The sequence below is a fragment of the Cannabis sativa genome, chromosome 1 (genome assembly GCF_029168945.1).
Source record: "Cannabis sativa cultivar Pink pepper isolate KNU-18-1 chromosome 1, ASM2916894v1, whole genome shotgun sequence".
Taxonomy (NCBI): Eukaryota; Viridiplantae; Streptophyta; class Magnoliopsida; order Rosales; family Cannabaceae; genus Cannabis; species Cannabis sativa.
In genome coordinates, this window is record NC_083601.1 from 50156499 (window position 1) to 50168647 (window position 12149).

Here is a 12149-nt window from a genome sequence, read left to right on the forward strand (position 1 = left end):
ATGATTGTTACAGTCTTGATTATGATCCAGATCTCGATATGTATTATCGTTTGACTCAATTATGATCGAGGGAAATATTATGAAACGATTATTATCGTTTGACTCGATTATGATCGAGGGAAATATTATGAAACGATTATTATCGTTTGACTCGATTATGATCGAGGGAAGTATTATGAAACGATTATTATCGTTGTGGCTCGATTATGATCGAGTAAAAGAAACGGTTATTACCGTCATGAGTAATTACTCCTGAAACCGCGGATAGGTTTCTTACTTATCGTTTGTTGTATCGGACAACGATAGTGACATATATAGCTCGTGGTTAACGAGTGGTAGGGATACTTTATGAAGTACCTAAATTATGTGGTTATAAAGTTGTGGAACGATCCAGCGTGTTATTATGTGATTAGTTGTAACTAAATATATTGTGTTATGGTATGATTGAATGAACGTTATATTACTTATGAAATTAGTCTCTGTAACTGACGGGGGGTAAAAATACCTATTGTAAGGATGTAAGAATTGAGTGCTTTATGAAGCACTAAGATTATGTGTTTGAGTGCTTTATGAAGCACTAAGATTATGTGGTTACTGTAATATATGAATTAAAGTGATTTATGAAGTACTGAAAGTGAGTGTTTATAATGATGTGTGATTAGGGTACTTTATGAATCACTGAGATGGTTGATTATGAATAGCTATAAATATTCTTTATTATGTATTATGTGTGCTTGCATAAGCGTTAGGTTATTTTTGTATATGTAGATTAACATATGTAAGACCTACTGGTATGTATATTATATTATTATGAAATCTGCTTGCACTTTCCATAATTTCTAATTAGTAGCTTTTCTTGCTGAGTCATTGTGACTCACGAGTGCTTCATGGTGCAGGTAAGGAGATTAGGTGCTGCATTTGGCCATGAGTCAGAGGTCTCCCAGTAATGTACATATCAGCCGTGGTGTCTTGGCTTCCGGGAAGCAGGATCGACTTCTTTTCTTTGTGTTTTGAAATGTAACTTTATTTTGGTAATAATGGCTTTGAAATTTGTTCTAAGGAAATTTTATAAACAAGGGATCCCCATACTTTAGTAGTATTTTTAAAGAAAAAAAAATTATATGTATATTTTAAATTATCAAACTTTATTTAAACCACACTTTTCCTAAGCTAGTAGGTTATTGATAATAAGATTGTAAAAGCACACACGTGGCGTTCCTGAGAGTTAGGGCGTTACAAGTAATATCCCCACAATTATGTAATCACCAAATAGATAAATTTAATAAGTCAATAAAATACCAAAATAATATCTAGCATCCATCTGTTCTCATTTCTAACTAGTACATAGCTAATTTAAGTCATCCAGACCATCCATTGGTTCTTAAATACAAAATCAGTCTCATTAGAAGGTGAAAGAGTAAAATATGACTAAACTAATAACGACATTCCTTTCCCAACGGTACCATCCTCATCCACTAGCATCAAACTGAGTTCCTGGAATGGGAGAAAATAGGGGGTGAGCTTATAAAGCCCAGTAGGAAAACAATTAATATCAAAGGACCCTTGGTTTAATAAAATTCCTGCATGGTTAGCTTTATAAAAATAAAATGTCTCATCAACAGTATCAATATGTACAGATAAAATAGAGAGACCACAAATAATCACAAATCAAACATCAAATGCATATCACACCGTCCACTAGACCCCTAGCTCTCAATACCAAATCATAGAAAACGACATCCAAAACCGGGTAGTCGCATCTGATATCCACCATAAATATCGGGGCTCAGATTCACTCCCTGTACAGATTCTAGGTCTTTCACCTACAGGTGAGTGCACACCTGATCTACCTATGATGACACAGAGACTAGGTCGTGAAACAACAATATGCATCGGACATGATCAACATGGCTCTCATCAATATAACCAAAGCAGGCAAATAATAAGCATAACAAAAGAACATATTCGTTTTTTATTTTCTAGAAAATTCGGCAGCATAACACCTGTATTTTGAATAAACCCAAAAATCATAACCTGCATAAATATTTGCACACAAAAATATATTTGGCACTCAGCGCCCCAGAACGGTCCAGAAAATATGTAGATTAAGTTTTTAATTTTTCAAACAATTTGTAAATCATAAAAATTGGAATATGTCTAATGTTATACAATGCATATAAAAATCAAGTCCAATAATCAAGTTGAGTCCCTACCTCTCCCGAGTCGTTAAACTTTTTTCCAAAAGACGATCTTAAGCTCTCAAGTCCCGAGCTCCAATTGTTTAGTCCAAACTTACATATTACTCTCACCTATACCACCAAATGGTTAAATAATTATCATTATCGCATTCTACATTCAAAACCGAGTCCAACGACATATAATATGACTATATTTAAAAGTTGGGATTCCGAAGCCTCACCTAAGCGGTGCACATTAACAATCGGTGGCGGTAAAAATTGGTGTACCGGAAATGTCGCCGAAAATAGGAGTAGTATATATCAAAACGACCACCTCGACGAGTAGATCACACTCATGCCAACCGTTTGTCAAATCCGTGCACGATGTCACCGGAAAGTCGCCAGAAAGGGGCGGAGCTACAAAAATGTCACCGGAAAAAGTAGTGAACCGGGAAAAATGTTTTAGTGTAGGTTGTTCTCCTCGACGAGCTGAGTGTAGTGGTGAAAACCTCTCATCAAACGGACGCCGGAGGTGACCGAAAAACCCGTTCAAAGTTTGAAACCCCAAACTTTGACTTGCGATCCTAAGCTAACGGCGGCGAGAGAAGCGGCGCCGCTTGGGGGGTGAGGTCGCCGGCACTAGGAGGTCTGAGTAGTCCGGCGCGTGAGGTCGGGCGGTGGCCAGAGATAGGTCGCCAGAGTGAGGTGGTTATGGAGGTTTATGGGTTTTATTTTTGTATTTTAAAGAGAGAGAAAGAGAGAAATATAGATAGAGAGAGAGGGGGACGAAGGGTTTAGTTTTTTTTATTACATATAATAATTTTTTTTTTTTACATATGTATTATTTATTTATTATTTTATATATATAAAATATTTGACTCGGTCAAACCGAGTCTTTACAGAGGCAGACTAAATTTACTATGCCTATCATTAATAGAAAGATAATCATTAAAACCACTAATAATTAGCCAAGGTAAAAGAGATGCTTATCATAAAGTCTATCTAATAATTTCCAAGTATGAACTTTGTCATTTGAATGGGAACCATAAAAACATAAAACATGATCACCATCAATATTATCATTGAAAGTTACAAAACAGACAATATGATTGGAGGATAAATTTAAAATATTAACATTAACCACTTGTTTCCAAAACAGTCAGAGACCTCCCTCAAGACCCTTCCTATGAACTTCAAAACCTTGATCAAAAGAAAATCTAGCTCTAAGACTATCACAACTACCAGACAAGAGCTTAGATTCCATAATAAAAAGAAACTTCGGATTATTTCTATTTACAACAAGGGAAAGGTTATGGAATGCTCGGGGACTCCCTAACTCACAAGCATTCCAACTTAAAAGATTCATTTTTCTGGGCAGAGTTGCTCAACCACACCCGCCTGTACAAAAGAGTTGTTATCAGTAGATGAAGAACCAACAACATTAGAACTAGCACGACTCTTTTCAGGATATTCCTAATTGAATCACCAATTAAAATAGAGTGAAAAGTGAAAGCAGTCCTCTTAGCTCCTGAGACTGCCTTATCCTTGGACTTAGAAAAGGCCTTAGCAGCTTGAGCCTTCTTAGGGCCAGTTTGACACAGCTGTGCTGTGAAAAAAAGCAGATGTAGTTGTGCTGTGAGAAAAAGCAGCTGTAGCAAAACTATAGAAAAAAGCTGAGCTGAGTGTTTAGTAAATTATAAATTTTAAAGTACTGTGAGTTGTTAAGATCTATTATAATGATAATGATAATGTTATAATCTAGTTTATTATAATCACAAATATGTAAAAACTTATTTTATATAATATTTTATTTTTTTCTATATTTTTAATTTTTTTTAAAATATAAATTTATATGCATTTGATAAGGGAAATTTGACATTATATACTTAAAAAAAGTATAAATTGTTTTTACATGCTTCTTAAAAAAATGTAAAAATAATACACTCCAAACATCTTTAATCCCAACAATACCCTCCTCATTTCAAACCCCCACTCTCCCTCTAACTCTCTCGTTTCTCTCTCTTTCTCTAACTCTCCAAACCCATTCCCAACAAAACCCCACCGGACCACCCACGAGACCACCGCACCATATCCGGCGAAACCCATTTGCTTGTTTTCTGCATTTTTTTTTTCTGGTTTTCGACGATGTCGCGAAACATCGCTAAATGTCGCGAAACATCGCGAAATCATGAAACATCTCTAAATTTCTTTAATTCACAACATCGCTTGTTTTCTACATTTTTTTTTTGATTTTTGACGATGTCGCGAAACATCGCTAGATGTCGCGAAACGTCGCGAAACATCGCGAAATAGTGAAAACATCTCTAAATGTCTTCAATTCACTATATCACGAAACACATCGCGAATAACATCGCTAAACATCGCGAAACATCGCGAAATATCGCTAAATATCGCAAATCATCACTAAACTTCATCCCTGACCTCAGATTTGTTTTATCATTGCAAATACATCGCTAAATATCGCTAAATATCGCAAGATATCGCAAAAAACTGGTAAACCAGAAAAAAAAAATGTAGAAAACGAGAGAGGCCGTGAGAGAAGATGACGTCGAGGCCTTGCGACTGAAGTTCTGGGTCTGTGTGTTCGACGGTAGGGGTTCTAGGTCGGGGTTAACGCCGGAGAAAGAGAGAGAGACATGGATGTTTGATTTTTATTTGTTTAAGGGTAAAATTGGATAGAAAAATAGTGTGAGTATATTTTGCATGATGCAAAATGTGCTAGCATATTTTTAGTGGATAAATTAATTTTAAGCATATAATATAAAATTTCCCTTTGATAAAAATAATTTATAGTATTTGTTTATTATGTTTTATCAAATGTAAAAAAAAAAAATTAGAAACTCAAGTATATAAGAAAAATTCTAGGTTGATGTTGTTTGTTAATATTAAAATAAAATATAAATTATTTTTTTAAAAAAAAAAATAAGAGATTTAATAATTATTTATTTTATTATAATTAGTTTAATTTCTTTTTCTTTTTCTTAATATGTAATAAATAAATAAATATGATTGTAGTACAAAAAAATTATTATAGTCTTTTAATCAAAATACTTTTTCTAAAAGTTAGGTTTGAGCAGCTTCAGCTTTTAGCTGTAGCTTCTCCAAAAATTTTTCAAAAAGCTATTTTTTGACTGTTTGCCAAACACATTTTTATCACAGCTTTTTCAAAAAGCACCTTTTAGCTTTTCTAAAAGTTGTGCCAAACAGGCCCTTAGTAGGATTGGCAACACTGGTCGAATGTATAACGACTGCCATAGTAGGAGGAGAGACAACTAAGATATTACAAGTGACCCCTAAATGCACCTCACCACCAGAAGCAGGCTTAGTAGTATTAACAGAATGAAAAACCATGTTTTGAGAAATAGAGTGTATACCTAAGGTTTAATTCATACTGATAGTAGAACCAAGAAATTACACAAAGCCTCTAGAGCTATCATCAATAACTCTAGTTTTAGGAGTAGAAAGAGAGCGTCCTACTGAAGGACTAGCATTATTATCAGTAGTAGTAAGAAACTCGTTAACAATAGTAGCCAAAGTTTGATCTAAATTGACAGTAAGAAGAGACATTTCCTCAAAAGGAATGGAATTAGAGAGATCAAAGGAGTTACCCTTGAAGAGAGATTTTGTTGGAGCTTTAAAATGTATTTTTTAATGAAGAGTGGGAGGATGAGAGCTTTAAGAGCTTTAAGGGCTTTCCCCACAATTTTGAGCCCTGATATTATCTATTTCAAGCTATACTTAACTGAGTCCTTTACTCAAGCTCATGGCATACCAGAATGGGATAATGCCATGGACCATGAAATTGTAGCACTTGAAGCTAATGACACTTGGACAGTGGTTTCTCTTCCTCCTCATCAACATGCAATAGATGTAAGTGGGTCTATAAAAAATCAAGTTTAATGCATATGGTAGTGTGGATAGATTTAAAGCTCAATTAGTTACTAAGGGATATAATCAATAAGAAAATATGACACTTGGACAGTGGTTTCTCTTCCTCCTCATCAACATGCAATAGAATGTAAGTGGGTCTATAAAATCAAGTTTAATGCATATGGTAGTGTGGATAGATTTAAAGCTCAATTAGTTACTAAGGGATATAATCAGCAAGAAAATATTGATTATTTTGAGACCTTTGCACCAGTTACTAAGCTTATTGTAGTTAAGTTGGTTTTAGCCTTAGCAGCTATTAATGGTTGGATATTACATCAATTTTATGTAAACAATACTTTTTTACATGGTGATTTACATGAGAATGTTTTTATGACTCTAGCTCTTGGATATAGTTCTAAGGGGGAGATTTCACCTAATGCAATTTGCAAGTTGAACAAGTCTTTATATGGCTTGAAACAAGCCTTTAAGCAATAGTTTGAAAATTTTTCCAATGCTTTAATTAAAAAGGTTTTCACCATTCTGCTACTGACCACTCTCTCTTTATGAAGTTTTTTGGTAACAACTTCATCTTTCTACTTATTTATGTTATTCTAGCATCAAATGATTTACATCAGTTAGAAATTTGAAAAACAGGTTGAATAATAGGTTCAAGTTAAAGGATCTTTGTGACTTAAAGTATATTCTTAGACTGGAAATAGCAAGATCTGTCAAGGAATATTTGTGTCGCAAAGGCATTATGCTCTTCAATTGCTTGAAGACATTGGATATCTTGGATCCAAACCTGTTACTACACTTATGGAGACTAATCTGAAATTGAGCCAGGACAGCAAGAAAGATTCTCTAGCAAATCCAAAACTGTATAAGAAAATCATTAGCAAACTCCAATATCTAACTATCACTCGACCAGATTTGTCCTATGCAGAAAACTAACTAAGCCAGTTTCTTGTTACTCCTAAAACCAGCCATATGACAACAGCACAAAGAGTACTACAATATCAGTTAGAGTAGTTAGTATATAGTTTGTTTAGCTCATTGCTCTTATTGAACTTGTATATATATTGTAATCTGCACACAATTCCTCTTAAATCAATATATTTTCTTCTCTCTGCTTCACTGTTTTTCCATTTTCTCTCAACTAACAAGCTGAATTATCATTTTAAGGGTTAAGGGCGAAAATACTACAATGCATCAAAATATTAACAAAATGGACTATTTCTGCCAAAACATAAGGATTGAAAAGTGAAAACTGTAGTCAATTTCCGATCAAACATGTATCATCCACATCCAGACCAATTACATATAAGCTTGTTAGGCTTTGACTTCATTTCAGGACTACCTGTTTGAATAACATTATGATAACGATGAGATGATCAGAGTACTCTCATTCCTACAAGAGATGATCAGAGTTCAAAACTACGTTAACTAAGAATAGTTAATTTATCCGTTGAGAAAAACTTCAACGAAAAAAACTTTGTTCTTGATAATGAAAGCTTTAACGTAAACACATTTGACTTAAACAGTCATTAACAGATTCCTAAAAACAGAAACACCCAACATGGCAGTCTATAGCTGTAGCTTATAAGCTAGACCATACAAAAGAAAAAGTTCTGTTATAAAGGACTGGTGCCTAACATCACAATAACAAGCACTACGTGATTTTCCATTGTATATTTATTAAACTAAAAAATCTAGGACTTGAAATGATCAAATTTAACAGTACACACCAAGTTGAAAAATAAGCATGCGTATAACATGAGAATAATAAAAAATATATATAAAAATTAACACAAACTACAACCATGTACACATGAAAAATGACACACATAAGTTGATAGTGAACTGGATAGCTGCAATTATTTTCTAAAATAATCAGCAGAGCCTAAAAATGTTTCCTCCAGATGAACCAAACACATGCCTCATCAATATCGAATTCAGCTAGAAAATTTTCTGAAAGTGGATTTTATTAGACTATTACTTGGGCAGGTCTGGTCAAGAGATTCACATGCAAATACCAACTATAACCATTATATAGGCAAAACAGTGAAATAAATTTTTTTTGCACTATGTAAGGAAACAATAGACCTTGTAATAAATACCTAAATACCACATCTATGGCATAATGAATGTATACAATATATGATGTGCAGATATAAGACCAAAAAAATCGCGCCCTGCCTCATGATTATTCAGAATGACATATTTCTTACAGCAAAAGATATCTATTTTTCCTATTCATACAATTTTATAATATAATCAAAAATACATAGACCAATTTTCACAAGAATCTAACCTCAAAACTATTATAATGGTTTTCATAATATCAACCGTTTTGATTCAGCAGCGTAAGTGGGGCTTGCGAGTGATTACAAGTGACCTCCATAACAGCAAAATTCACACACACAGTGGAAATTTCAAGAAACATACTGTGAAATCCTTGAAGCCATGTTAGCAACCTGAGCCTGCATTTGGGTAGCTCTCACTTTCGCTCCCATAGCTCTGTGAAAGAATTGCTCCCTAGACAACAATCTAATACTTCTCAAGTACTGATCAAAGGGAATAGCTCCATCCTGAACAGCTTTATCCAAAGCATATATGGCATCTTCCACAGCCAAATCTCCTGCCGTACAATCAAGCATTTGTTTAGAGAGTGAGTCGACGCATTCGAAAGCATCATCGACATCAACATTCTCCAAACTCCTAGTCTTCCCTTCATTCTCCCTCAACCATGCCTCCAAAATATCAGCATTCATCAAAACCATCTGCAATTGCTGCTCCAACCCTTCCATCTCAGATTGCATCCCCTTCACCCCGGTATTCAACTGTTCCTCTCTCTGCCTCAGAACCCCCTGAGCATTAAACATCCCTTCCATCTCCGCCTCCCTCGCCTTTCTCATCCCTGTAACGTCACCGTGTACCATCTCCACCAGCTTATTGATCGCATTCCGCTTGTACACCTCCGTCGGATCATCGCTCTGAGGCCGAGAATACGACCCACTTCCACTACCGTAAGGAGATGGCGGATAAGCCCTCGGCGGAATTGCTGGCCGTGTATACCCGGACGACACTGCCGGCCCCAAATTCAACGAATTTCCACTCGAACTCGGTCCGAAACTAGACCCGTGACTCGGACTCGGGCTAGGGTTAGGGTTGGGATTTGGATTGGGACTGGAATTGGGATTAGGGCGACGCTGAGAGTAAAGAGGAGGGTCTCTTCCAAACATAAGACTCAAATTCCTAGACAAATCAACAAGATTGGAACTAGGGTAAACCCAATTTTGCAAATAAGGGATCGAAACCAGACCTGAAGGATTGACATGAGGGTGAGGGCGCTTGATGATCATGTCGCGAGTGGGATTCACGTAAACACATGGAGGATGGCGAGGGTAGGTCTCCATAAGCCAAATGACAACAGGGATGTTGTATGTAACACCCTGAAACGACATCGGGACAGTACCGTCGGCCTGAAGGAGATTAACGGAGCGTCCATCGTTGTGAGTGAAGGTAGCGGTCTTGGGCTCTAGAGAAGGGTAAGAAGAGGTGAGAGACACAAGATGCTGGCGAATCAACCATTTTGTATCTTCCGAGTAAGGGAGGGCGGAAGGGCCCCTCTGGGAGAGTACGTTGCTCAAGAACTGCTGGGTTAACTGAGGGTTTGGCGGGGAGGGACCGCCGTGAGTCGCCGGTGGCACCATCGGGAGGAGTTGGGTGTTTGGCAGTGGAGAAAATCAAGGGTGAGAAAGTGATAAAGAAGAAAAAAGGAATGAGGGGTTTGATGAGATCGTTGTATTGATGGAAAAAGAAGAAAAGAGAGGTCAGATCAGAGAAGAGGATGTGCGCGTGGAGACTTGGCGTGTGCGCGTTCTTCTTTATTTCTTTAAATTAAATCATTAAATTGAATATTCCATCTCAATCGGATTTAAGATAATTTATGTAACTAAGGAAACTCCTCATTCCGATTAAAGCCAATTTTATGGTGGGTTTAGGGGTGTACGTGGGTTGGTCATCTTATAGCATATTTTTACTAATTTAATATAAATATTGAGTTGTAAATATTTAATTGTAATCCGCTTTAATTAAAATTAGAAAAAGTTAAACCCGTGACCCGTCTGATGATTTCATCCGTTTAGTCGGGTTAACCCGTCTAAACCCGTTCTTTTCTTTTGTTTTTTTTTTTTTAAAAAAAAATTATTATTAGTAATTTCTAGTATTCGAATAATTAAATTTAAAAGAATAAAAATATATTATTTATATTTCAAGTTAAAAAATATTATAATTTAAATTAATTTTAATAACATTAATATAAGATAAATATAATTGAGTAAACATAAAAAATTGAATAAAATAACAAAAAATAATAATATGGTATAGATTCAACTTCAATATCTAAATACAATAAAAATTATTAACTATAAAGTATAATAAGTTTTAAGTAAAATTTTAAAATGTCTAAACTTTAAATACAAAATAGTTTAACTAATAAATGTAATTTATGTAATATATTATATGTCATTCCATTTTTTCGCACTATGACGTGGCAACGCATACTGGTGGCACGTGTCTGCTATTCTCTACATTTGACTGGAGAGATATTCTGAACAGACATCAGCCATACATCTGTACATGCAAACTTTGCCTAATCGAACAGAGCAAGGGCAGATGATCCTGACAACAAACGAAGTCATTTTTCCGAGCAGTGTATCAAGACTTAACTACTTCAGTTTTGATATCGTGAAGCTCAAGCACACAAGCAATCCCTACAATCATGGGATCGTATCAAAGGGATATGGGAAGTTTTCCGAATCTCTCATTTTATGTATTCTAAATATGTAATGTATGTTCTTACCAATTATAGATATTGTAAGCAAAAGGGAAACCTTCCCTCATGCATTTAGCCCTATAAATAGTGATCCATCCTCACTGTAAAAAGGGTCGAAAGAATTGCTTTAGAGAGATTTAAGAGAAAATACTCAGAAATTTCATTGTGAGAGCTTTGAGAGAAGAAACACTATATTCTTTGTTTCGAGTTAATACAATCTAACGGGAGTAAGCTATTACCAAACTATAGGGGTCGAACCCCTTTAAAATCTTGTGTTCTTTATTGCTTACTGATTTTTTCTCTATCTTAATTATATTCTTTATCGCTTATTAATTGACTCACTGTCGTTGGCTAAAAGCGAGGTCAACATTTTGGTAGTTTCATTGAGAGCAAAATTTAAGTTTGCTCTTTGCTTTAAGTTTTAGCAGACACATAGAATGGTGGTACAAACTCGCAAAGGTGTGGTTGACCAGGGTGACTCACTACAGGCAGATCCTACCTTGTAAACTTTAGGTTTCCCAAAAATCCAATTTTTCTAAGGGATTGTTTCCCAAAATTCATTTTTCCAATTTTAAATATTTCTAAATTGAAATGTTTCCAATTTTAAATATTTTCAATTTGGAATTTTTTCCAATTTTAAATATTTCTATTTTGGATTGTTTCCAATTTTTAAATATTTCCTATTATGGTCAGATTTAAAAATTTGTTAAGTTCTTTAATATTTATTTATTATTTAATTATAAGATTAGATATTTTGATATTTAAGATATTTTAAATTAAAAGATAACTTTGTCTTTTTATTTAAAATATTATATTAAAATTATCTTATATGGCAAATTAAATAATTAATAAATTTGAAATTAACATAGATATTTTTATAGATATACTTGCCATAATGTTTTTCAAATTCAAAAATTTGTTATTTTGTTAAATATTTAATTATTTATAAATTATAAGTTTAAAAATGATATTTTTTCTATATATATATATATCATTTTTTCCTTATTAGAAATTTATAAATCATATCTTAAATATTTAAATAACATAGATATTTTTGTAGAGATTTGAATATTGCTTAATTTGAGATATTTTGACATATAATTATGGTAATTATTATTTAACCAAATCTATTTTAAAATTGGTTTATTTTATTAAATTATAAGATCTGAAAGTGATATTGGAGATTCTTTCCTTTTAAATCATTGATCTTATTAGATATTTAATTTTATTTGATTCAAATAAAC

The 12149-nt window shown here is 34.2% G+C and overlaps 1 protein-coding gene and 1 long non-coding RNA gene across 2 annotated transcripts; both read right to left on the reverse strand.

Annotated features, from left to right (window-relative positions):
- Window positions 1–1330: 1330 nt before the first annotated feature.
- On the reverse strand, window positions 1331–4663 carry LOC133033582 (uncharacterized). Its single transcript, XR_009685726.1, has 3 exons — window positions 2420–4663; window positions 2214–2309; window positions 1331–1494 (listed from the first exon to the last, which is right to left on the reverse strand). It is a non-coding gene; the product is annotated as an uncharacterized LOC133033582 (long non-coding RNA).
- A 3576-nt stretch (window positions 4664–8239) lies between these two features.
- On the reverse strand, window positions 8240–10059 carry LOC115705228 (protein ELC-like). The gene has a single exon (XM_030632496.2). The coding sequence runs from the start codon at window positions 9779–9781 to the stop codon at window positions 8501–8503; it is 1281 nt and encodes a 426-aa protein (XP_030488356.2). The 5' UTR covers window positions 9782–10059; the 3' UTR covers window positions 8240–8500.
- Between the last annotated feature and the right edge of the window lie 2090 nt (window positions 10060–12149).